This window comes from Moschus berezovskii, chromosome 18, assembly GCF_049115385.1.
Source record: "Moschus berezovskii isolate FMDL1 chromosome 18, NW_MosBer_1.0, whole genome shotgun sequence".
Classification (NCBI taxonomy): Eukaryota; Metazoa; Chordata; class Mammalia; order Artiodactyla; family Moschidae; genus Moschus; species Moschus berezovskii.
The window spans coordinates 63,270,985-63,293,126 of record NC_142477.1 but is presented as its reverse complement, the minus strand read 5'-3'; the positions used below and the strand labels follow the sequence as shown (position 1 = coordinate 63,293,126).

Sequence of the window (22,142 nt, the reverse complement as noted above, 5' to 3'; positions counted from 1 at the left end):
CTCCCGGGCATCTTCCCAACCACATTGCAGGCAGATTCTTTACCGTCTGAACCACCAGGGAAGCATCAATATTATAATGGATCCTGTGTTTTTTTTGGAGGGAGGGTTATTCATTCAACAAATATTAAGTGTCTATCTTTGCTAGGCATGGTTCTAGGCACTGGATCCATAGTAAAACTGACAAAACTCCTTGTCCTCTTGGAGGGCATTCTACGGTGGGAGATAATGATAAACAACAAATAATTAACATCTATAAAGCTTTATTTCTCATCTGTAAAATGGTCACAAGAGTTCGTACCTCCTCCATAGGGTTGTTTGTAAGAGTTAAATAAATTAATAAGGACGAGTGCTTAGGAGTTTGTAGTGCCATTGAATATAACTGCAGTGGGAGACGTAGAGAAACTGAGCATGCGGGGTGGGGATGGGTTGCAATTTTAAAGTTGAGTAGGTTACTATAGGCCTTATTGAGAAAGGGCCATTTGAGCAGACTTGAAGGCGGTGTGGGAGTTGGGGTGTGGAGGACAAGAGGTCAGGCGGAAGAACTGGCTAGTGCAGCACCTGGGAGGACCACATCTAGCTCATTTGGTGAAGCACAGGACACATGGCGTGGTCAGTACAGTGAGTGAGGAGGAGAATAACGGGGGCGGTCAGAGACTGAGGGAGGGTACGGTGCTCCTCTAGAGCCCCGCAGGCCACTGTGGGGATGTGGGTTTCACTGTGAATGAAATGGGGAGACACTGTTGGGGTGTGAGCAGAGAAGTGTAACAATGTGACTTATGTTTTCAAAGGGTTCACTTGGCTGCTGTGTGGTTAATAACTTTAGGGAAACAAGGGTGGAAGCAGGGAGACTGGTTATGGTGCTGTTATAGTTGTCCACTTGAACGCTGATGGTCCCTTTGACCAGGGATGGTAACAGTGGGACGTGGTAAAAAAATGGTGAAATTCTGGGTATATTTCAAAGGTTGAGCCAACAGATTATCATAACAGACTGGATACAGGGTGTGAGATGAAGACAGGAATCCAAACTATTTGGCCTGCGCAACTTAGAAAAGTCTCACTGCCAATGGGGAAGATGGGGGAAAGTGCAGGAGAAGCAGATCCAGGGCAAGAAGGGCTCGGAGGTGTAGACAGGTTCAGTATTGGACATGTTGGCTTGATGATACATGAAATTCACAAGATGGACATTAGGAAACTTGACTCTGAAATGGACCCACGCCTCACATGCATAACTTTTCTAAATTAATTTAAAAATCACTAATTGGATTCTTTGGTTGCTTGGGAGATAGTACCCATTCTTAACTACTGTATTCAGTTACATCAATAATATAATAAAAGTTTAGAGCAGAGATCACATTCCTCTTACCCTAAATCAAATATTTCCTCAAAAATTGCAAATAAAGAACAATTTACACACGTAATACAAAAAAAAATAGTTCAAAAATTTTAAATTTACTCATAACCAGTGAGAACTAGCCATACAATATATACTAGTCATTTATTTTCTATACACGATGCCTTTCATTTCAAATACATTTTCAATACATGATGCCCTTTGTTTCAAATATATTATTAAAGCATTTGAATAACAAAGGTCCAATTATATTAATCAGAAAACAAGTAGGAAAATCACATAAGAGTTTTCTGCTTCAAAATTATCCTGATTATTAAAAAGTGCTGGAACTGCAGCAATGATTATCATTTCTGGCATCATGGAATGAGAAAATAACAATTTTCTAAAAGACTAAGAACACCTTCTTTTTGACTGGTGCTATGAAGAAAGCCTTCAGAAGATGTTCTTACTGATCGAGTAATGTGAATTAATACCATGATCTAACCTTGAAGGAATAATCCCCAGCAGATGTGGAAGAGAGAGACCGGATTCCTGTCTGCATTTCATTTAGAAGCTGGTGTTCTCTCCAGGTAGGATTCTCCAACCTTAGCCCAAAATATCTTCCAAAAAATGTAAATGATGAATTTCTACATATCACTTACAGAAAATAATTCAAAGAAATGTAATTACATTTCCTTCTCCCTCCCCCTTTTTTCTTTCTGTGAGATTTGGACTAAATTGAGGCAAAAAGATGAGCAGAGGGAAAAATAAATGTGAGCCAAGTGACTTCAGAAAACTCTCTCAGCAGAGAATCTGAAGATGCAAACTCATCATGAAAAGCATAGGGTGCAGACGTTGCTACAGTTTAGAACTTCCCCAAATTGTCTAAAGTAATCACATAAAAGAGAAATACCCCTGAAGACTGTCATCTTGGAAAAAAGGTTAAAAACCTTTGTGAGTTCTTTCGGGCCAGTGCAAGAGTTACTGTAGAAGTTCTTGTTTAGCAATGAAACAGAATGGGAAAAATAATTGGCTGTAGCCGAGAGCTACCTTTGGTGGCTTGAAATCAGCCACAGTGAGAGTATTTACACCACAGAAGTTCACAAATGATGCAAATCAGGGCTTTGCTTGCCTTCTGTTTTTTACGATGCCAGTTAAGCAGCACACCATTGAAAACTCTGCCCAGGGATTAGCACAACCCTTAGAACCTGTGACAAAGATGCTCGAGTATGGCTTTGCAAGGAAGATTTTGAGGAATAATGAGTATTCTTTCCACAAGCATACTTCTTGTGGGGACTTCTAATAGTCGTCTTGTTAAGATTGTTTTATTTCTCTAGGAGTTCGGATTTCATTGAATCCTTATTAGAAAGGATTTCTCTAAAATATGGCTCCTATTTCGCCTTTAATAAAACCTAAAAGAATGGAGATAAATATATATGGGACAGGAAACCCTCCTGGTTTCTAGGAAGCAGAAGTGGTATCCCAGGATAAACTGTAGTCATTGGAAAGAAGTCAAAGCCATAGAGACACCAGGCTGCCTTTTTTTTTTTTTTTTTGTGAATGACGGTGTTAAAGAATGTAACCCCTCTTAACTTCTCTACACCCCGTACATACAAATTGCTTATACTGATACAATCCTCAATGGTAACTCACTTCACACATCCATTTTCTTTCTTGTTATCACCAAGATTAAACAGCATGTTGGGGCAATATTCTGCATTTATCTAACCTTTTCACTCAGGCCACAGCGATACAACAGCACAGGTTTATGTACCTCACACGTCAGATCCTATCAAGAGACCTGGTAGTGACAGTTTGATAAGGACACCATAGTTTATTGAACTTGTTCTAAAAACAACAGCAGCAAACCACTTATCTCCTCACACTTCTTTAATGACCTTGTTCTGTGGTGTCCCTGTTCTTAGATGCAGCAGGCATATTACTGACTGCGCGGCCTCAGAGCATACAGAGTGCTGCGGGCATGTGATAATGTGCATTTTGATATTATACCATTAAGAATTCTAGAGATCTGCATTTCTTCAATTACCTATTGAGAAAGGGGAGGTCTAGAGTGAATTTTAACTTTCACCTTGCCATCAGCTTCAACCAATGGGAAAAAAATGGCTTGTCAGGAAAATTAGGGAAAAAAAAATTGCTGGGAGTTGCTTTTCTCTCTGCTGTCCACAATGTCCAGCATCACCAAAGACAGTGAACAAGAAGGCTACCAGACTGTTTTAGGATAACACATCCCTAGAGGATGCACATAGAGAAAAATAAGCCCAAATAAATGTAAAACTAGAATGAACTATAAAGGCTAATTTTCTTACATATTTTCTTTATCTTTGAATTCATTTTTTTCTTTTTTTGCAATTCACATGTCCCAAACATGTTCCTGTGACATTTCCAAAGATTTTACTATAAGCACATTTAATATCATATATAACAGTTTAACCATGTTCTTAAACTTTTAAAAATTGCTGTTGCTATTATTTGGTTAAGTTCAAAGTCAGTTTTATTATCATGGTGAAATTCTGATTAGATTCTAACCTCTGTAGCATTTCAGATCTTTCTGCTCCTTGCATTTAAAGCACCATAAGGAGCACTCAGCCAACCTGTTTTAATTTTGTCATTCAGTTATACTTTTCAACCTATAAATACCAGTCTTCCGGTCGTGCCCTAGAGACCTGTGGTTCCTTCTGTTTTGGAGACAAAGCCACACTGTTTTAGGTGAACACAGTCTTGGATGATAGAGAAAATCTGTGGGGTACTTCAATACAGACAGATCCAGTGGTAATACTTTTCAACAGTAACCAACGGAGACTTTGTGAGCTGAGAAAAGAGCCTTTTGCTTTGTGAACCTCTGTAATACAACTGCTATTACAGTGATGAGGGAAAGACAGGGTCATTTCCAAACACTGGCTTATTTTTTGGTGACTTTGCATCTATTTCCCAGAAAACTTTTATCATGTCCCTCTCCTCTTTGAAACTTTCTCCTACTTCTGAAGCAAAAAAGAAAGGGCTTATCCTTCTGTCTTCTCACCCCAGGTTCTAGATGTGATCATAAAGAACAAATTATGAAATATTCCAGGCATACCAAAATGGATAGAGAAAAATATAGCGAGGATTGACTACCCAACATCTATCTTAAGAAATCAAACATTACAAACATAAGTGAAGCTCCCTGTGTATTCCTTTTGCCTCCTTAGAGGTAAACACTATTTTTTGTTTTTATACTTTTGCTACATGTCTACATCTATAAACAATATATAATCATGAGTTGCACATTTTAAATATTTATATGGGAGGTTTCCTTTTCCTCACATTATTTTTAAGAGAAACTAATATACAGAGGTCTGGTTTATTGATCTTTACCACTTACAAAGTATTCCACAGCATGGATATACAATAACTTATTTATCTAGTCTTTGGTTGATATTTCAATGTATATTTAGTACAGTTCCCTTGAGCAGTGTGTGAGAATTTCTTCAGGGGGCAGACCTAGGATTTGAAATTTTGGATCACTGGATATGAACATTTTAAACTTCACTAGATATTGCTTGTCTCAAAGATTGGATCACCAGCAGTGAAGCTCGCAGGTTGTTTAACAAGCTCTCTATGATCAAATTTTCACATTCAGTCTAGATGGGGGTAGTGGTGGTGGGTAGTATGGCAAGAATTTGCTTTTCTAACATGGCCATGAATGAGGCTGCTGCTGCTACAGTTGTAATGTCTGGGACCATGTTTTGAGAGAAACTGCTGTAAAGAAAGCCTGCATGTGTGTGCCAAGTTGCTTCAGTCGTGTCCAACTCTGTGCAACCCCAAGGACTGTAGCCTGTGAGGCTCCTCTGTCCATGGAAAACCAGGCAAGAATACTGGAGTGGGTTGCCATGCCCTCCTCCAAGGAATCTTCCCGACCCAGGGATTCTACCCGCATCTCTTTACATCTCCTGCATTGGCAGGCACATTCTTTATCACTACCGCCACCTGGTAGCTTCATAAAGAAAGCCTATTGGGTTCCACTTCAAAAGAGAGAACTGATGAGACACTATCTGAAAATATGTAGCTGGTAAGGGTTTATTCGGTAACTGAGAGTTAACCTGTGGTAATAATTTGGGCATTCAGATTCTCAAAGACTTTGACTAAATAGTATAGATAATATAGAGTAAACAGTCAGCATGACTGATTGTCATAAAAGGCTAAATTCTTAACGAGTTCTGTTGCCAGGATGGGACCTCTGTACATGCTCCTGCTGTTGCTGTGCTGAGAAGGGCAGGTATATGTCAGGCCATGGTGTACAGTAAGCCTGGCTGATATTATTTGGTGTGGTCGTGTCTTGACTGCATTCATTAAGCCTAGGCACTGACCTAGATGAAGGTGTCAACATTCACTTAGGGGTTCCTGAAGATTTAAGGCTATTAAGTCTTACTGACTTGGCTATTGTTAGATATTTATATGCAAAACAAAGCTATCAGTCTTTATATTACATAATTTAAAAATTATATTTCAAAGATAGCAGAATGCCAAGGACGATTCCCTTAAATATTCTTCCTGTAAAACTTTTATAAAAAAATCTTGAAAACAAAGGCTTCACAGATTTTAGGCTAAAAAGATACAAACAGGCTTGCACAGTCTGCAAATGGTTAATATGTAAACTGGAAGGAAAGCGATTTTTATTTCAGATTTAGCAGTACAAAAGGTCAATTAGAAAAAAGAAAAAAACAGATACCAGTAACCAAAAGCATTTGCTTACATCATTCCACAATTTACATAAGAAGATAACTGCTTTTCAAAACCAGACAAGTTCAAAAATACTTCTTTCACACCCTTAAGTGATGCTGTTGGGAACAATGGCAATAAATGGCCTTATTGTGGGCGCATTTCCAGCGAGGTCTGGTTATGATTACTCTTGTTTTATCTTCTTTCTTTTTTCTCTCTCATCAGCTTTTTGCTTTCTTCCCTCCTCCTTTTATTCACTGGATTCCGAGGATCATAGATTTCAAATGTGTCTGAGTCTTGCATGCTTGCATCTTTCACTTTTCTGCTTTTATCCTCAAACTGAAGTACATGCGACATCCTAAAGTGGGAGAGAGATGGTTCACTGATTTTGGCATAAGAACTGAAAGAAGTTCTACACTTGTCTTGGCATAATGAACCGAAAGGCTACAAAACATCAAGATGGGTTTATTGTTTACTGGTGCTTAAACCACATGGAAACCAACTTCTCAGAAAACACTTAAATTTGAAAAACATGTCTGGAGTTTGTTTTGTTGGTTTGTATTTCTACTAGTGAGTCTCTGTTCTTCAGACTTCTCTTGAGGTTCCTTCTCTAATGGGAGGTTAACGGTTCTACCCAGAAGTCTTCCTTCAACTAAACTCAGAGAACGTTCTGTCAGCTTCCTTTAAAGAGCACACTCACTGAGCCAGAGTGAGCCAGGTTGCAAAGCAAAACCCTGACAGTAAACCAGTCCTATCTGTTTTGTTTGCAGTAGTTAAATGGGTCAAGTAGGGAATGTGTTCAGAAAATTCCTGTTCAAATGGTATTATGACTCCCTTTTCTGGGGAGCTGCTGAGTTTTAAAAAAAAAAATTGTACAAAAAGAAACTGAGCTTTGGGCACAGATCCATGAATTAATTTCCTCCTCTTACTGTTGATTACAACAAATCTAACCATCCTGCTTCCCTACTTTATCAAATGCTTACTGGTCTTAAGGTATCAACATGTGCTTGAATCCTAAGTGGTCATAAGCTGGCCATGCTTAGCGGCACAGAAATGTGTAAGTGATTAGCTCTGCCCCCATTAGGAGGTGTTGGGAATAAATAGGGAAGTCCCCAAAACCAGATTCTAGGGTAGCTGAATAAATTTGGAAAGAAAAAATTTCAGTTTTTTGATATATAAGTAAAACTACCAAGGCTTCTTTTTCTCACTAGATATTTAAGCAATTTTTAAAACAGGCGTACCCAGCACTTTTCTTTATCACAGCAGATATGGCTAAATTGCCTAAAGGATTAACACTCCCCACGTGTCAGCTGTAACTTTCAGATGAAATCCAAATATTATAGTGATTTCTTTTTCCCTCTATAAGCAGAGATTGGGTGATAGGTACTAGCAGAAATTCCCACACCCTTTCTTCATGCAGTACCACAAACGCTGGGTGAAGTTTACTTGTGTTCATTCCCATGGATATACTTAGATTTTTGAAGAATTCTAAAAAGATTTTGTGAGCGAAATGAAATGTTACAATATTTGTGATACTACAATTGCAAAGAATTCAGTAGAGCTGACTGTCATGAGTTGACAAGCTATATATTACCACCATTCCCACCCTCTTCTTTCCCAGAAAAGCTTATTAGAATGCCAAGAGTACAAATGATATTATTATATGGATGACCTAGAGTAGAGTCTAATTTACTAACTGAAGTAAAGCGCATTTGCATTTCTGTACATTATTAATATATTATTTGCAATAGATTTCATAACAGTATCACACATGAGAACTGCTGACTTTTTACTTTCATGGCTTTAACCTTGGAAACAGCCTTACTTAGAAAGTGCATTATAGGATTATTGCTTATTAGATGGAATCCTCCGAGTATGATTTTCTTATGCTTTCAATGTTCTACACTCTTTAAGTATTAGCATCTGAGAATAAAACAACCCTCAACTCCGAGCAAACGGCAATTACTCTCTAGCCAGGGTAGCAAGAGACCATTAGAACCAGACCAAATCGATCAAACAGGATTTAATCAATTAATGATGGCCTGTGTAGGCCAAAATGATCAGTGGTCACTCATTTCAGTAACTATACCTCTGAAAAGCCAAAAAATCAGTGACAGCCTCATGCTTTTGAAAGCTGGCCAGCCAGTGGCAGAACCACACCAGCGAACATGCTTCAGAACGCCCGCCAATCAGTCACCAGCGGTCTCTCCTTAAGTGGTGCTTCAGAGGCTGTGATGAACCCTGAGATGATCCCCAACCCCAAAACTCTGCCTAAGGTTTGCAACCTGCTTTGCTCAGAGACTGTGCCTAAAAGCAAGCTCTTTCTTACTTAGTATGCTTTTGCCCCCAGATGCTGAGAGGTAGTCTTTTTCTTTGACACTCCTTACAATCTATGCAGCATTCCCTACAGTGTGCTCTTCAGAACCTGTAAGTGTATTACCACTGATGAGGACTAAGTTTAGAAGTGTGGCAAGACTGTCCTGTTAAGGTCCTTATCACACGTCATGGGGAACCCAGACCCTAACACTATATTTTGCTAAGTGAGCAGCAGCTTTCCAAATGACATGTGCTGAGGCTAACCCCAAACCAGAAAATAGCTGGAATCATATTCCCTTAAAACAATTTTATTCGCTACTCCTATATTAATATAAAAATACAAACCCCACTATCCTAGTTAACTTAATACCTTTCTATATACACATTCTTCTATTTTAAAAATTAGTCCTTTCTCTGCCCCAAAGACAGATGGGTTTCGGGTTTTTTTTTTGTCGTTGTTGTTGTAATATCAACTTCTAGTAGGGGTTGTCCATGTTTCAAACATGACTTTATCAGAATTTGTCAAATAAAACCATTAAAAGGCACCCTCCTTTCTATGTCATGAGAGAATCTTACAACTACTGAATTTAGTTGGCTTTGGTGTTAAGAATAAAATCTAGACATGTGAATAATAGCACAACAGCCCACAAAAAGAAACAGATTTTCCTACAAATCTGAAAAAACAGAAAGCTGTAAATTAAAGTAGCTGTCATTTTCAACTGTTTGTTTCATACACCATTGCACTAAACAAGTCCAACGTTTTGATTAATAACAAACCTAAACCCAGAGGAAAGAAGGGGCTATCAGCTTACAAATTACTTCAGCTTTAATATCATACTACTTAGCATGGCTGGTTACTCAGCAATAATATTTAATCTTTAATCGAAATAAAAACATAATCAAAATGCTTCTCCCATTTATCTTTCAACATGCTTTGGTCACTTCATTTTAAAAAGCAAAACAAAACAGTTATTATGATTTTCAGCATAATAAACTCCTGACCTGTGTGCCTTCATAAATCACAGACTGCATGAATTGAAAGCATGCCCACATTTTCCAGTCTCCTATGAGAATACACACACAGACTTCTTATACAGACTTAATTCAAGTACATAAGGTCTGGTAGTTTATAACCCTGTAAGTACTAATAACTCAATACTATCCACTCTGTGGCTGCTCGTAGAATTGGGCCAACAAGAGCAGTGAAGTTTTCAGAATTACACACATCATTTACATATGAAAATTTTAGAGCTTGTTCAGCTGAAGACAAAGACAAATATTTAGTTCTCATTAATTGAAAATTTTACATAAGATCAGATTCTCAAGGAAGAACACTGACTTTAGTGGTTACAGAAATGTGGAGGCTTTCCATTTCCACAGAGGCTGCGTCTGACAGGTGTACGGTCAGGCCCTCCAAGATGGCGGTTCTCTTGCTCTCTCTAGAGTCCCTACCTCAACCAGTCCCTGCCTCACCCTGCTTTACCACATGACCCATCTACCCGTTCAACTCCAGAGCCTCAACAGTAACCACTACATGTGTGCCCCCCGTCCCAGGTAGTGCCTATTCTAGTGCTGAGAACAGAACCACTCCATCAAGCGAGGCTATCAAAGGGGAGCGTCTTGCCCCCTTGGCGACTGTTAACCTGAGGGGCTGGCAGAGACTTGTTCCTCTGCTGGTTCTCCTGTTAACTGGTGAGCCAGTCTGACATCAGTTTCCCCTGTAAGTGCTAACCTCCTTCTCCCCCTTGGTAGCTAAGACTGCTGCTGCCTCCTGCCTGCCATCTGCCTGTGGGGTGGGGTGTCACTCCAGGACCTTCTGCTTGTGGCTTGTAAGATTCCCTATACAATGCATCTTGGATGACTTTGTTTCCGGGTTCTTTCTTTGGTCTCACGGGTGGGCAACTAAAAGGCTCATAGGCCAGTGGGGTGCAGCCCCAAAACAGGTAAGTTTATTTTTCTTTTTGTATGAGACTGTGTGGAATTATAAACAGAGGTAAGCAAGTGATTCTTCAAAAGGGACCTGGACCCTGACCAAACTGACATCTGTTTTTAAAACCTCATATAATTGTGAACTAGATTAAGATGTGACAGCAGTTCATATTCACTGGGAAAACAAGAGAGGTCCTTATTCTCAGATATAGAGTAAGCAGTATTACAGAATTCCAATATTCATAACTCATTTCTAACTGAAATGCATTTATGTTTAATATAATGTAAACAGCTATCTTTGTCATTTGCAATTCTATAAACCACTCTTTCCCATTACCAAGTCTCCCTACCACAGGAACTTACCACCCTGCCCTGAGGCTGTTGTAGGTGTCTGTACTATTTCTTCCTTTTCTAACCTCCCAAGGTTCTAAAATAATCTTTTCCTATGTTGTTGTTGTTGTTTAGTCACTAAGTCATGTCCGACATTTTTGCGGCCCCATGGACTATAAAACCCGCCAGGCTCCTCTGTCCATAGGATTTCCCAGGCAAGAACACTGGAGTGGGTTGCCATTTCCTCCTCCAGGGGATCTTCCCAATCTAGGGATCCAACCCATGTCTCCTGCATTGCAGGCAGATTCTTTACTGTTGAGCCACCAGGGAAGCCCTAATCTTTCTTACACATTTTCTTTATAGCATATCCTTTGACCAGAAACTATCAGCTATTGGATTCCACTCAGATACCTTAGCTTGACCTTAAAATCCTTTGACAATGGGATCATCCTATCTCACCAACTTTATTTTGTTTCTTTCATCAACTTTCACCATTTTTTAATTGCCCGTTTACGTGAGTTTGAACATCAGTTATTTCAGACAGTTTGTCTTTTTCACAGCTAAGTTCTTTGTGCTGGGAATCAAAGCCTTCAGACCCTCTGTACTGGCCAGGCCCTCTGGCTGGAACTGGCTGGTTTGCTAAACTAACACTTAACCTCCTTTCATGGTCAGGGACTGTTTTTTATTTCTATGATAAACTTCTAAATGTCTAACAGGTTCTGCAGAAAGTCTGGGGCTCCACACAGGCCCACCTTTTCGTGACCTCTCATAGCTCGGCTCACATTGATGGTTGCTTTTCCACTGCTCTCAGATCAGTGATGGCTAGTTTTTATTCCCTGTAGACTGTGGTGGGAGCATGTCTTACATTCTTTCCCATTTCCTATGGTACGGTACCTAATGTAGAACTAGACAGGATTTCTTTTAAAACAGTGTTCCTCAAAGTCTGACCCCAGAGTTCTGCAACAAACATAGGTTGCACATTACAATCACTTGGGTAGTTTTTAAAACTATCAATGCCAGGCCTTATCATTCCCGGATGTGGCCTCAGCCTCAGTAATCTAAAATTTTTTTCCTGGTGATTTAAAAATACAGCCAAAGTTAAGACCACAGCATTAAGTTTAAGAACCTTTACATGTTCAGATTGATTGATTTCATCAGCCATTTGTTCTGGTCCCTTCAGAGAACATTAAGAACAGCTGGTTCCTAATGACGAACTACTCACATACTTAAAGAATCTTAAGTGACTTCTGAGCCTGTTTTAACTGAATAATCTCAAGTGTATCATCCATTTCTTAAATATAGTCTGAGGAAAAGGCAAGGAGCTATGCTGAATTATTCATTCAACAAACACTGGAGCCTTTTTATGTGTGAGACCTAGTGTCAGACACCAGGGAAATAAAGCCGAACGTGACCCAGGCTCTGCTCTCCTGAAGTGAACAGCCTGTTGGGGAGATGAACATACTGGCACTGGAACAAATGTACATTTTGGAACTGTTTGCAGAGTGTGAGGCAACAGTAAGAAGAGCATCCTCTTACATAGCAGCCTAAGAAGAGCTTTCATGTGTCTGGTATTATCTTCACAATAACTATATGGGGTAGGTGGGAAATATGCTATTCACCCCCATTTAACAGGCAACCTGAGAGATTTGTGGTCAAGAAACTTGTAGCTGATAAATAGTTGACAGGATGCTTGACTGAATGTCTTTAGAGGTAACAAACTTTCATCTTGTGATGATGTATTTAACTTTAGGAATAAATCAAAAGTTAATTCAGTGCTAAATCGAATGAACAGCATAAAAAAAATCAGATCAAGTAGTGCTTATTTCAGAATACAACATTTTGAAAAGGCAGCTTTAAAGAGACAAGAATGATAATATGTGTAGCTCCCAGGCTGGCCTTTAATGCAATTAGAAAAGAAGTTCCCAAAATGTCTTGAGCCATATGAGAGCCTCTTTGGGAAAAGGCACTTCTCTGTGAGGTGAACATTTGCTTTTTTTTTTTAAAAAAAGGGGGCAGTTAATTTTCACTGTAAGTTTTTATGCCTTTATTGCCTTTTCTCACTGTTCTCTGAAATTAGTCCCAATTTCTCCATAATCCTCCTAAAATGAGGCCCTCCATTCGGCTGGAGGTCCAAAAGGAGCAAGAGCCAAGGGCCCCGGCCTGACCCTGACAGAGTGGATGTCTGCAGTGCCACAGGCCCTGGCTGACCCTGTAGGGTGGATGTCTGGCAGTCTCCTCTCAGCCATCCAAATTACTAAGGAGTGCCTTGTGATCGATGATATCCAAGAGGTCTTTTCTGTTACATATATATTTTTCAAAAATTCAGATTTAGCCATGAAAACTGCCCTGTTCCCACTGTCTAAACAATGAAACCCAAATTTCTTACATAGCCTCGATGACCCAGCTTTTGTTCCTCTCTCTAAGCTATTATGTCATCTTCTCATTGCTGCTGCTGCTACTGCTTAGTCGCTTCAGTCGTGTCTGACTCTGTGCGACCCCATAGATGGCAGCCCACCAGGTTCTTCCGTCCATGGGATGTTCCAGGCAAGAACACTGGAGTGGGTTGTCATTTCCTTCTCCAATGCATGAAAATGAAAAGTGAAAGTGAAGTCGCTCAGTCGTGTCTGACTCTTCGCCACCCCATGGACTGCAGCTCACCAGGCTCCTCCGTCCATGGGATGTTCCAGGCAAGAGTACTGGAGTGGGTTGCCACTGCCTTCACCAAATCTCCACATTGCTCAAGTGTTAACTGAATGTTTGTAAGCCTTTCACTTTTCCAGATTAAGTAACAGTTTCAGAAGGATAGGTGTTAACTCTTCTTTAAATGTTTAATGGAATTCACCTGTGAAGCCATCTGGTCCTGGACTTTTATTGGGAGTTTTAAAACCACAGGTCCAATTTCAGTATTGTAATTTGGTCTGTTCATATTCTATTTCTTCCTGGTTTAATCTTTGGAGACTGTACCTTTCTAAGAATTTGTCCATTTCTTCTAGATTGTCTATTTTATTGGCATATAGTTGGTTGTAGTAGTCATTTATGGTCCATTGTATTACTTTGGTGGTGGTTATAATTTTTTTTCATTTCTAGTTTTGTTCATATGGTCCCTCTTCCTTTTTTTCTTGATGAGTCTGGCTAAATGTTTATCAATTTTATCTTTTCAAAGAACTGGTTTTTAGTTTTGTAAATCCTTTCTAGTTTTTTTTTTTCAAGTTTCTACTTATTTCTGCTCTGATCTTTATGATTTATTTCCTTCTACTAACTTTAGGTTTCATTTGTTCTTTTTCCTCCTTGCTTTAGGTGTAAGTTTAGGCTGGTTGGTTGGGAATGTTTTTGGTTCCGCTCAAAATTCTCCAAGCCAGGCTTCAGCAATATGTGAACCATGAACTTCCAGAAGTTCAAGCTGGTTTTAGAAAAGGCAGAGGAACCAGAGATCAAATTGCCAACATCCGCTGGATCATGGAGAAAGCAAGAGAGTTCCAGAAAAACATCTATTTCTGCTTTATCTATGTCAAAGCCTTTGGCCGTGTGGATCACAATAAACTGTGGAAAATTTTGACAGAGATGGGAATCCCAGACCACCTGACCTACCTCTTGAGAAACCTGTATGCAGGTCAGGAAGCAATAGTTAGAACTGGACATGAAACAACAGACTGGTTCCAAATAGGAAAAGGAGTACGTCAAGGTTGTATATTGTCACCCTGCTTATTTAATTTATATGCAGAGTACATCATGAGGAACATTGGGCTGGAAGAAGCACAAGCTGGAATCAAGATTGCTGGGAGAAATATCAATAACCTCAGATATGCAGATGACACCACCCTTATGGCAGAAAGTGAAGAGGAACTAAAGAGCCTCTTGATGAAAGTGAAAGAGGAGAGTGAAAAAGTTGGCTTAAAGCTCAACATTCAGAAAACTAAGATCATGGCATCTGGTCCCATCACTTCATGGGAAATCGATGGGGAAACAGTGTCAGACTTTTTTGGGGCTCCAAAATCACTGCAGATGCTGATTGCAGCCATGAAATTAAAAGACGCTTACTCCTTGGAAGGAAAGTTATGACCAACCTAGATAGCATATTAAAAAGCAGAAACATTACTTTGCCAACAAATGTCCATCTAGTCAAGGCTATGGTTTTTCCAGTGGTCATGTATGGATGTGAGAATTGGACTGTGAAGAAAGTTGATCGCCGAAGAATTGATGCTTTTGAACTGTGATGTTGGAGAAGACTCTAGAGAGTCCCTTGGACTGTAAGGTGATCCAACCAGTCCATTCTAAAGGAGATCAGTCCTGGGTATTCATTGAAAGGACTGATGCTAAAGCTGAAACTCCAATACTTCGGCCACCTCATGCGAAGAGTTGACTCACTGGAAAAGACTTGATGCTGGGAAGGATTGGGGGCGGGAGGAGATGGGGACGACAGAGAATGAGATAGCCGTATGGCATCACCGACTCGATGGACATGAGTTTGAGTGAACTCTGGGAGATGGTGATGGACAGGGAAGCCTGGCGTGCTGTGATTCTTGGGGTTGCAAAGAGTCAGACATGACTGAGCGACTGAACTGAACTGAAGGTAAGCTTGTGTTGCTATAAACTTCACTCTTAGAACTGCTTTTGCTGCATCCCATAGGTTTTGAATCATCATGTTTTCATTTTCATTTTTCTCCAGGTATTTTTTGATTTCCTCTTTGATTTCTTCAATGAACCATTGGTTGTTTAATAGGATATTGCTTAACTTCCACATTTGCATTTTTTTTGCTGTTATTTCCTTATATAGTCGATTTCTAATCTCATAGCATTGTAGTCAGAAAAGCTGCTTTATGATTTAGTTTCTTAAATTTTGACAATTTCCAGAGATACTGGTTGGATATTTTGTAGGATGCTCATCATTGAATTTGGTCTGATTCATCTCATGATAAGATTGGGCTTTGAGTTACTGGGATAAAGACCAAGATGTAAAGTGCAATTATCATTACATCGTATTAAGGGTACATACTATCAATATGATTTATAATGCTGATGTTGACCAGGACCACATTGCTAAGGTAGTACTTGTCAGATTTCTCCACTGTAAAGTTAATTTTTTTTTTTCTGCTTTCTATGTTGAGTTCTTTGGAAGCAAGTTCACTATATGCAGTCCACACTAAGGAGTGAAGAGTTATACTTCCCTATATTGGACTTCTCTGGTGGCTCAGACAGTAAAGTGTCTGCCTACAATGCGGGAGACCCGGGTTCAATCCCTGGGTGGGGAAAATCTCCTGGAGAAGGAAATGGCAACCCACTCCAGTATTCTTGCCTGGAAAATCCCATGGATGGAGGAGCCTGGTAGGCTACAGTCCATGGGGTCGCAAAGAGTCGGACATAACTGAGCGACGTCACTTTCACTCTATTAAAATTTTTATTTTCTAACTTGTTATTTCAGAAAAATGATGGATTTTTGTGTATTTATTTTATATCTAGTAATAATACTGATTGCTTAGGACTGCTGGTAGTTAGCTTTGGATTTTCTAGATCTGCAGGTAACTTGTTTTCCTCCGTTTCGTTTTATAGATAAGCAACTGAAGAAAAGCTATTGAGGTTATTTACCAACCTGAAGCCTGATTTCCAGTTCATGCCTAGAAATCTATCTCATTATGTCCAGTACTTTTACAGGTACTTTTGCTTCTATAAAAAAATAAAGACTAAAATAACTTGTTGAGGATTTAGGTAACTAAGGTAACAAACATTTGGTACTTGTTACAACTTTAAGAAAGTACAAGTAGTATAAAATCTGCAAACTTTTAGATTTGCATCAGATGGATTAAAACTAGTTATATAAGGAATAATGAAATTATCAATCACAGATATCACAAATCTTTTCTCTTTGAGTCTCAGCTCATTTCTGACACAACAATATAACAGGCAATTTTGTTTAAATACTGACATTTTCTTATGACTTCTCAGTCAGTTCAGTTCAGTCACTCAGTCTGAAATAAGTTAGAAAACAAGAATTTTAATAAAAAGAGTAGGGAAGTAAACTCTTCACTCCTTGGTGTGGACTGCATATAGTGAATTTGCTTCCAAAGGATTCAACATGGAAAGCAGGAAAAAAAAAAGATTAACTTTACAGTGAAGAAATCTGACACGACTTTGTGGCCCCATGGACTGCAGCAGGCCAGGCTTCCTGTCCATCACCAACTCCTAGAGCTTGCTCAAACTCATGTCTATCAAGTCAGTGATGCCATCCAATCATCTCATCCTCTGTCGTCCCCTTCTCCTCCAGCCTTCAATCTTTCCCAGCATCAGGGTCTTTTCCAGTGAGTCATTTCTTCCCATCAGGTGGCCAAAGTATTGGAGTTTCAGCTTCAGCATCAGTCCTTCCAATGAATATTCAGGACTGATTTCCTTTAGGATTGATGATGGATTGGAGCTCCTTGCAGTCCAAGGGACTCTCAAGAGTCTTCTCCAACACCACAGTTCAAAAGCATCAATTCTTCAGCACTCAGCTTTCTTTATAGTCCAACTTTCACATCCATACATGCTGCTGCTGCTGCTAAATCGCTTCAGTCATGTCCAACTCTGTGCTACCCCACTGACGGCATGACTACTGGTAAAACCATAGCTTTGGTAAAACCATAGCTTTGGACCTTTGTCAGCCAAGACCAAGGTGTAAAGTGTAATTATCATTACATCATATCAAGGGTACATACGGTCAACATGATTTCTAGAATAAATTTAAAAACATTAATTGGATAATACTAATTAGATGATTTCATTTCTGCATTTTAACTCCAAAATGTAATATTAAAGTTAAAACCTTATGAATTTTTTATTTTTAGGATTTAGCGCCATCACTAGTTACAAATAACTTAGGGCTCTTGTTTTCACAAGTGTTCAAAGCTTCTATAGGAATTAAGAAGTTAAAGGGTTAAAAAGTACTACTTTTTAAAATATCTTTTTTCAATATGAAGTATATAGAGATCACAGTAATTCATAGGAAGAGACAGACAAAACATAAATGAGTCCAGAGACCAAAGTATGTATGTTTAAAAAGAATTCCTGGAAAATGAGGTCACTAGCATTCTTTATGAACAGCAGAGCAGGATGGCACAAGACAGATGACTGAGAAACAGAAAAGACTAAAAAAGCAAGAAGACAAGGAGAAAAAAATGTAAGAAAACTCAAAGAGGGATAGAGAAACAGTGACTAAAGGAAGCATAGAAAAATGCAGATAGAAATACAGGAAGAAAAATAGGAATACGCAAAATATAGGAAAATGGAACACTAGGTAAACCAAGCAAAGAGGAAAACAGACGCTGGCCTTTGAAAAAGAAAACAAAGATGAAAGCCAGTGGATTTTCTTTTGCTGTTCACATGGGAAGACTTCCTTTGTTTTGAGTTTTGAATGAATATTAGTATTTCTCCTTTAGTTTGGAATTTTGAAAAGCTGACTTAAAAAATGTATTTTCTTTTCTTTAGTTAAAAAAGAGAATTTCCACAATATTATAGAGTGCCTTTAATAAATACTGCATATTGCTGAGGCAAATATAAAATATGCAACTTTTAAAATATATTCAGCAACATGGGAATGCAGTTTCTTGGCTTTCTGGCCTATCTAGCATGCTTCACACTCAACAGGACACAGGTGGAAAGATTTAAGAGGCTTTCCAGAATAAATCTGTAATATGTATTTTTACACTTGCCATGAGATTTAACCAACTGCTCAGGCAGTAACTTTAAAAAAATTATTTAATAGTAGGGTAATTGCTGTACAATATTGTGTTGGCTTCTGCCATACATCACCACGAAACAGCCAAAGGTATACACATATGTCCCCTTCCTCTTGAACCTTGTTCCCACCCCATTCCACGCCTCTAGGTTGTCACAGAGCATTGGATTTGAGCTTCACACCACAGAGCACGTTTCCACTGGCTATCTAACTTTATCTATTCATGTGGTAATGTATATGTTTCAGTGCTACGCTCTCAGTTCTTCTCACCGTCTCCTTCCCTGCCCTCTGTCCACAAATCTGTTGTCTATTGTCTGTGTCTCCAATGCTGCCCTGCAGATAGGTTCATCAGTACCATTTTCTAGATTCCATAATGTGTGCATATTCAGTTTTGTCTGATTCTTTGTGACCCTTTGGACTATAGCCTCTCAGGCTCCTCTGTCCATGGCATTTTCCAGGCAAGAATATTGGAGTGGGTTACCATTTCCTTCTCCAAGGGATCTTCCTGAACCAGGGATTGAATCCGTGTCTTTTATGTGTCCTGCACTGCAGGTGGATTCTTTATCTGCTGAGCCATTCCACACATACATATATATATATATATATATATGTGTGTGTGTGTGTGTGTTAACATTTCGATATCTGTCTCTTTCTGACTTACTTCACTATGTATAATAGGATCTATGTTCATCCACCTCATTAGAACTGACTCAAATGCATTCCTTTTTTTGGCTGAGTAATATTCCATTATGTATATGTACCACAACTTCTTTATCCATTCCTCTGTCAACAGATATCCAGGTTGCTTCTGGGCACTATTGTAAATAGTGCTGCAATGAACACTGGGGTATATGTATCTTTTTCAATTATGGTTTCCTCAGGGTATATGCCCAGTAGTGGGACTGCTGGATCATATGGTAGTTCCATTCCTAGCTTTTTAAGGAATCTCCACACTGTTCTCCACAATGGCTGGATCAATTTGCATTCCCACCAACAGTGCAAAACGGTTCCCTTTTCTCCATACCCTCTTCAGCATTTATTGTTTATAGATTTTTCTGATGATGACCATTCGAACTAACAAAAAGATGTCTTTTTCATTATAGGCACTGGAATGCAAAAGCAGGAAGTCAAGAAACACCTGGGGTGACAGGCAGATTTGGCCTTGGAGTACAGAATGAAGCAGGGCAAAGGCTAACAGAGTTTTGCCAAGAGAAAAAGAGTTTGCACTGGTCATAGTAAACACCCTCTTCCAACAACACAAGAGAAGACTCTACACATGGACATCACCAGATGGTCAACACCAAAATCAGATTGAGTATATTCTTTGCAGCCAAAGATGGAGAAGCTCTATACAGTTAACAAAAACAAGACCGGGAGCTGACTGTGGCTCAGATCATGAACTCCTTATTGCCAAATTCAGACTGAAATTGAAGAAAGTAGGGAAAACCACTAGACCATTCAGATATGACCTAAATCAAATCCCTTATGACTATATAGTAGAAGTGAGAAATAGATTTAAGGGACTAGATCTGATAGAGTGACTGATGAACTATGGACGGAGGTTCATGACATTGTACAGGAGACAGGGATCAAGACCATCCCCATGGAAAAGAAATGCAAAAAAGCAAAATGGCTGTCTGAGGAGGCCTTACAAATAGCTGTGAAAAGAAGAGAAGTGAAAAGCAAAGGAGAAAAGGAAAGATATTCCCATCTGAATGCAGAGTTCCAAAGAATAGCAAGGAGAGATAAGAAAGCCTTCCTCAGTGATCAATGCAAAGAAATAAAGGAAAACAACAGAATGGGAAAGACTAGAGATCTCTTCAAGAAAATTAGAGATTCCAGGGGAACATTTCATGCAAAGATGGGCTCGATAAAGGACAGAAATGGTATGGACCTAACAGAAGCAGAAGATATTAAGAAGAGGTGGCAAGAATATACAGAAGAACTATACAAAAACTTCTTAATGAGCCAGATAACCAGGATGGTGTGGTCACACACCTAGAGCCAGACATCCTGGTATGGGAAGTCAAGTGGGCCTTAGAAAGCATCACAATGAACAAAGCTAGTGGAGGTGATGGAATTCCAGTTGAACTATTTAAAATCCTGCAAGATGATGCTGTGAAAGTGCTGCATTCAATATGCCAGCAAATTTGGAAAACTCAGCAGTGGCCACAGGCCTGGAAAAGGTCAGTTTTCATTCTAATCCCAAAGAAAGGCAATGCTTGAATGCTTGAACTACCGCACAATTGTACTCATCTACACACTAGTAAAGTAATGCTCAAAATTCTCCAAGCCAGGCTTCAGCAACATGTGAACTGTGAACTTCCAGATGTTCAAGTTGGTTTCAGAAAAGGCATAGGCACCAGAGATCAAATTGCCAACATCTGCTGGATCATCAGAAAAGCAAGAGAATTCCAGAAAAACATCTATTTCTGCTTCATTGACTATGCCAAAGCTTTTGACTGTGTGGATCACAATAAACTTTGGAAAATTCTGAAAGAGATGGGAATACCAGACCACCTGACCTGTCTCTTGAGAAACATGTATACAGGTCAGGAAGCAACAGTTAGAACTGGACATGGAATAACAGACTGGTTCCAAATAGGAAAAGGAGTACGTTAAAGCTGTACATTGTCACCCAGCTTATTTAACTTATATGCAGAGTACATCATGAGAAATGCTGGGCTGGAAGAAGCACAAGCTGGAATCAAGACTGCCGGGAGAAATATCAATAACCTCAGATACGCAGATGACACCACCCTTATGGCAGAAAGTGAAGAGGAACTAAAAAGCCTCTTGATGAAAGTGAAAGAGGAGAGTGAAAAAGTTGGCTTAAAGCTCAACATTCAGAAAACGAAGATCATGGCATGTGGTCCCATCACTTCATGGGAAATAGATGGAAAAACAGTGGAAACAGTGTCAGACTTTATTTTTTTGGGCTCCAAAATCACTGCGGATGCTGATTGCAGCCAGGAAATTAAAAGACGCTTACTCCTTGGAAGGAAAGTTATGACCAACCTAGATAGTATATTAAAGAGCAGAGACATTACTTTGCCAACAAATGTGTCTAGTCAAGGCTATGGTTTTTCCAGTAGTCATGTATGGATGTGAGAGTTGGACGGTGAAGAAAGCTGAGCGCCAAAGAATTGCTGCTTTTGAACTGTGGTGTTGAGAATCCCTTTGACTGCAAGAAGATCCAACCAGTCCATTCTAAAGGAAATCAGTCCTCGGTGTTCATTGGAAGGACTGATGTTGAAGCTGAAACTCCAATACTTTGGCCACCTCACACAAAGAACTGACTTATTGGAAAAGACCCTAATGCTGGGAAGGATTGTGGGGAGGAGGAGAAGGGGATGACAGAGAATGAGATGGCTGTATGGCATCACTGACTTGATGGACAGGGGTTTTGGTGGACTCCGGGAGTTGGTGATGGACAGGGATGCCTGGCGTGCTGCGATTCATGGGGTCGCAAAGAGTCGGACACGACTGAGTGACTGAACTTAACTGATTCTGACCGGTGTGAGGTGATTCCTCACTGTAGTTTTGATTTGCATTTTTCTAATAATGAGTGATGAGCATCTTTTCACGTGTTTTATTAGCCATCTGTATGCCTTCTTTGGAGAAATATCTATTTAGGTCTTCTGCCCACTTTTTTAAAATGGTTGTTTTTCTGGTATTGAGCTGAATGAGATGCTTGTATATTTTGGAGAATAAACCTTTGTCAGTTGTTTCATTTTCAATTCTTCTTTCCCATCATGAGGGTTGTCTTTTAATCTTGTTTATTGTTTCCTTTGCTGTGCAAAAGCTTTTAAGTTT

The 22,142-nt window shown here is 39.4% G+C and overlaps 1 protein-coding gene across 5 annotated transcripts in view; it reads right to left on the bottom strand.

Annotated features, from left to right (window-relative positions):
• Positions 1-227: 227 nt before the first annotated feature.
• CWC27 (CWC27 spliceosome associated cyclophilin) overlaps positions 228-22,142 on the bottom strand; it is a 247,734-nt gene continuing 225,819 nt past the window's right edge. For 2 of the 5 annotated variants that reach the window (XM_055421991.2, XM_055421990.2), the window contains exon 15: positions 232-6,404. In XM_055421991.2, the coding sequence (XP_055277966.1) occupies positions 6,242-6,404 (163 nt within the window). In that variant the 3' untranslated portion in view covers positions 232-6,241. Of the gene's footprint in view, positions 6,405-22,142 lie in introns of all 5 variants that reach the window. The other 3 variants (XM_088827727.1, XM_055421993.2, XM_055421992.2) reach the window with 2 other exon arrangements.